Here is a 5,309-nt window from a genome sequence, read left to right on the forward strand (position 1 = left end):
GGCCGGACGCGGGGACACCTCGGGTTACGTAAGCGTACCTGGCAGCGGGAACGTGGCCGCCCGGTTGCCCACGTAGCCGCGGACGACGTGGCTCTGAATGGAGAGCACCCGGCACTCCTCCTCCATGCCGGGCCTGCCGCGGCGGCGCGGGCCGGGGGTCAGCGTCTCCGCCGCGCGCTCAGCTCGGCTTCGGCCACGCTCGGGCTCCGCTCCGCCGCGGCCCGGATCGGCGCAGGCGCTCGGCTCGGACGACAGGCCGCCTCCCTCTGACCTCAGCGCGGCTAGGAACCCGCGGGTCCCGCGCTGCGCCGGGGCGGGCCGGGGGCGGGGCAACCTCCCGTCCCCGCCCACTCCCGCCCCTCCGGGGCAAATCATCTACCGCAACCCAGGCCCGGGCAACCCACCCACATCTCTGCGCTACCGGCACGTGGGCGGCCACCCTCCAAAACGCCGGCTTGCACTTTCAGTTTTACCCTGTGGGGCGCAGCAGGCTGCGCCGGCCTGCCTTCATTCATCGGTTCCTCGAGTCCTTCATTCACTCCACACAGGTCCGCCCCCTGGCCTGCACCACGCCTCTAACCCCGGGGCCGCACACTGCCGGCGCGGCAGGACCACGAGCCCGACAAACAAGGGCCCCCGCGGAGGAAGGGCACTGGCGAGGCGCCCTGGAAGTGGGCACGGACAGGGATGTCTGCAAGTGGGCTACTGGGCTGGGAGTTACCGGGACCACCTTCCCCAGGGCCCGGTGGAGCGCAGTGCCTGGCCCCAATTCCAGGCCCTGCAAGGCCCGGAACTCGTATGCGGTCCACCGCCCCTGCGGCCACCGAGCGTACCGGCGCCAGGACGCATGGGCCCTGCGACCCTCTGGCAGCACCAAGGATCCAGGCCCACCTTGCTAACCAGGCGCCCCTACCTAGGGCGTGCACGCCTGATCCACAGCCAAGTTACCCTGCAGAGGCCTGGGGGGCGGACGCCTCCACCACCATGAGAACTTTGGGGACCCAAGGGCCCAGTTCCCCCACTTTGGACACATGACTGGCCTTCTCCTCAGGGTGTGCTGGGCCGAGACACGTGGCCAGTGCCCACCCCACCGACCCTGGGCAGTGTCCTCCGTTAGAACCTATTGGCAGGGGCAAACCCATGTGGTGGGGGCCTAGTCTGTTACCCAAGGCAAGTAAGATCATGTGTGCCAGGCACAGGGAGGTCAAACAAACCTATCGTAGTTTGGGGCAGAGGAAGGTTTACTACTGGGCGGAGTCAGGAGAACAGAGTGGTGGCGGTGGTTTAATTGCTAAGTCCTGTCTGACTCTTGCAACCCCATGGACTATAGCCTGCCAAGTTCCTCTATTCATGGGATTCTCCAGGCAAGAATACTGGAGAGGGTTGCCATTTCTGGTAACCAAAACCCTCAACTCCTCCATGGTTTTTTTGACTAAAAAAGATGCACAACTTGAGAGTTGTGAGTGAAGTTTTATTTGGGACAAAATGAGGACAGCAGCCCAGGAGACAGCACCTCAGATAGCTCTGAGAGACTGCTCCATAGAGGCAGTGGGAGAGGTCAGTGTATAAGATTTTGGTGAAGGAGTTCAATACAATTAAGTGCTTACTTTACAAGAGTTTTCCACTAATCAGGAGGAGCTGCTGTCACCATGAAGGGATTCGGTTCTTTCTAGATATGAGGAGGTGCAAGGTATGGGATCACAAAATCTGTTCCTGAAAATATCCAACTATCTAAAGGCCTGTCCCACTAGGTTCTCCGGAGCACAGAGAGCCTCTCTCCACCCTGACCTCCCTCAGAGGGTGTGGGAGGTCAGCAGCTGCAGCAGCACAGGGTTCAGTCGCCACAGAATCCAGCTCAGTTATTCAGTCGGGTCCGACTCTTTGTGACCCCACACACCGAAGCACAAAGATTGTCACCCTGCTTATTTAACTTATATGAAGAGTACATCAAGCGAAATGACAAGCTGGAATCAAGATTGCTGGGAGAAATACCAATAATCTCAGATATGCAGATGACACCACCCTTATGGCAGAAAACGAAGAGGAACTAAAGAGCCTCTTGATGAAAGTAAAAGAAGAGAGTGAAAAAGCTGGCCTAAAACTCAACATTCGGAAAACTAATATCATGACATCTGGTCCCATCACTTCATGGCAAATAGATAGGGAAACAGTGGAAATAGTGAGAGACTTTACTTTTTTGAGCTCCAAAGTCACTGCAGATGGTGCCTCCAGCCCTGAAATTAAAAGATGCTTGCTCCTTGGAAGAGAAGCTATGACCAACTTAGACAGCATATTAAAAAGCAGAGACATTATTTTGCCAACAAAGGTCCATCTAGTCAAAGCTATGGTTTTTCCAGTAGTCATGTATGGATGTGAGAGTTGGAGTGTAAAGAAAGCTGAGCATTGAAGATGCTTTTGAACTGTGGTGTTGGAGAAGACTCTTGAGAGTTCCTTGGACTGCAAGGAGATCAAACCAGTCCATCCTAAAGGAAAACAGTGCTGAATATTCATTGGAAGGACTGATGCTGAAGCTGAAACTCCAATGCTTTGGCCACCTGATGCAAAGAACTGACTCATTGGAAAAGACCCTGATGCTGGGAAAGATGGAAGGCGGGAGGAGAAGGGGACCATAGAGGATGAGATGGTTGGATGGCATCACTGACTCGATGGACATGAGTTTGAGCAAGCTCTGGGAGTTGGTGATGGACAGGGAAGCCTGGTGTGCTGCAGTCCATGGGGTCAAAAAGAGTCAGACGTGACTAAGCGACTGAATTGAAATGTACTGAAGAACTAACCACCCATATTTCATGGCTGCTCACCTTCTGGAATGGCTCACACCCCACAGACCTTTCTCCCAAGGTCTTTCTTGCTTTTTGAGATGGGCTATGTATGGAATATGTATCTCTCTAACTAAACCACTTCTTACCTCTCACTTTGTCTCTCCCTGAATTCTTTCTGGGACGTGACATAAAGAACCTGAACTTTGTTAAATCCTAACCCCAGGTGAATCCAATCCCAGGACAGTGGGTTCAAGCCCCAATCTGGATTGTGTGGTTTCAGAGCCACACAGTCTGGTTTGGATTTCAGCTTCTCCGATGGCTACAGCATTTCTCCTTCAAGTCAGATCAACCCTTGGACTCAGTGTCCCCATTTCCTCAGGCAGAGATGTAATCATAGTATCGACATTCAAACAATGTTTAAGGGCAAACGAATTGACCTGCGTCACCAGCTGAAGACATCCCCTGGCATGAGTGAGTGTTCAGTATGAGTTTCCTCTTCTCTGACACTAATCCCAGTCCCCCTGCCCTGCTGAAACAGAGGTTGGTGGAAAATTCCTCTTTTCTCGTGACTACTGGACTCCAGGTGCCATTTTTATGGATGAAGAATCTAGTTTGCAATCCTTCCATGCTTAAGAAGTTGCTCCATTGTTGAGGAACAGGCTTGGGATGTTTCCAGTTCCAGAATGTCTTTCTTAAGAGACAACAGCCAAACCTGAAACTTGGATTACCAGTTTTGTTTTGTTTTTTAAATTAAGTAGGTTATTTATTTTTGCTTTATCTTGGAAATGTGTGTGTGCTCAGTCACTCAGTCATGTCCGAGTCTTTGCACCCGCCCTGGACTATAGCCCACCAGTCTCCTCTGTCCATGGGATTTCCCAGGCAAGAATACTGAAGTGGGTTGCTATTTCCTCCTCCAGAGGATTGAACCTGAGTCTCCTGTGTCTCCTGCATTGGCAGGTGGATTCTTTACCAGCGTGCCACCTGGGAAGCCCTAATCTTTGGAACAGCCAAGATTTTCTGAACCTTAAAAATACTTTGGGGGTCCTCTCTGGTGGTCCAGTGGTAAACAGTTTGTGTTATAATGAAGGAAACATGGGTTTGATCCCTGCTCTGGGAACTAAGATCCCATTTGCTGTGGGGCAACTAATCCAGTGTGCAGTAATTAGAGAAAGCCCACATGCCACAAGAAAGATCCAGTTCAGCCAAAAAAAAAAAGGGAAATAAATAGATAAACTCTTTGGGCCACCAGAAAATGCCCTAGATTCTTTCCTGGGCTGTCAGTGTCCATTGACATTTTAATCCTCAAACACGCTTGTCTGGTTTGAAACTCACCTTGCTGTCTTTGGGTCACTGAGCTGATCCTTGTGATGGCCTCTGAGGCTCCGGTCAAAACAGCTGCAGGCCACAGAGAGTTTTCAGCCAAGCATTCATGGACGTGTGTGCTGACTTCCAGTGCATGTCCGTGAGGGGCCATCACCGCTCGGCGTCCCCACCCACAGAAATAACCTCGAGCCTCACCCTCTGTTCCCAGCCCACCTGCACTCCAGCGTTCCCTCTCTCTCCAGTGATACTCTGATGAAGAACAGATTCACAATCTGGGCCAACAGCCAAGAATTTTAGACCCTCAAGGGGGCTCTTGGGGCAAATGATTCACTAAAGAGAAGAGAGAGCGTGAGGGAATTCTCGTTCACTGAATCCATCTTTTGTGGGGCATTTGGATCATCCTGTCGTCTAACTGGAAGCAAGGCTTGCTGTCCTCAGCAGTTTGACTTCACTGTAGACTGCTTTTCTTTCCCTGCCCTGCGCCCCACAGAGGTTCTTAAACATCATTCACCGAGTCTCTAGTTGTAAGAGAAACAAGTGCTATGGAAAGCTGGGGGAGGTTACAAACATTAAGAAGAAAACAGAAACTGGTCAGAGTCCCAGTGTCTCGAGAGTGTGTGGCTTTCTTTACTCTATGCCCATCTGTCTGGTTTTACACCATACCTGGAAAGTATCTGATACATGGCCAGCGCTCAAGAAATTTACTAATGTTTGACACATTAAACATTGGGATTTAATGTACTATATTGTATTTTCATACATTCAAGGTTGTCTCCAGTATTTCTCCGTGGTATTTCATGACAACATTATTTTCGTCACATGGAGTTACAAGAATTTGTTTAATCATCTATTATTTGATAGTCAGTCTGTCTCCAGCTTCTCAGTGTTAAAAATATTTCACTGGACTTGTTTTTGTCCTTGTGCAGTTGCCAAGTCATGTCCAACTCCTTGCTACCCTATAGACTGCAGCATGCCAGTCTTCCCTGTCCTTCACCATCTCCTGGAACTTGCTCAAACTCAAGTCCATCTAGTTGGTGATGCCATCCAACCGTCTCATTCTCTGTCGTCCCCTTCCCCTCCTGCCTTCAATCTTTCCCAGCATCAGGGTCTTTTCCAGTGAGTCAGTTCTTCGCATCAAGTGGCCAAAGTATTGGAGCTTCAGCTTCAGCATCAGTCCTTCCAATGAATATTCAGGGTTGATTTCCT

General features: G+C 51.0%; 1 protein-coding gene across 1 annotated transcript in view; it reads right to left on the reverse strand.

Moving 5' to 3' along the window:
• Positions 1-274, reverse strand: part of PDXK (pyridoxal (pyridoxine, vitamin B6) kinase) — a 26,243-nt gene extending 25,969 nt beyond the window's left edge. Inside the window, exon 1 of the mRNA XM_010834903.1 lies at positions 45-274. Within this exon, the coding sequence (XP_010833205.1) occupies positions 45-126 (82 nt within the window). The 5' untranslated portion in view covers positions 127-274. The remainder of the gene's footprint in view (positions 1-44) is intronic.
• Positions 275-5,309: the final 5,035 nt, after the last annotated feature.

This window comes from Bison bison, unplaced genomic scaffold (assembly GCF_000754665.1).
Source record: "Bison bison bison isolate TAMUID 2011002044 unplaced genomic scaffold, Bison_UMD1.0 scf7180017864037, whole genome shotgun sequence".
In the NCBI taxonomy this organism is placed as follows: domain Eukaryota; kingdom Metazoa; phylum Chordata; class Mammalia; order Artiodactyla; family Bovidae; genus Bison; species Bison bison.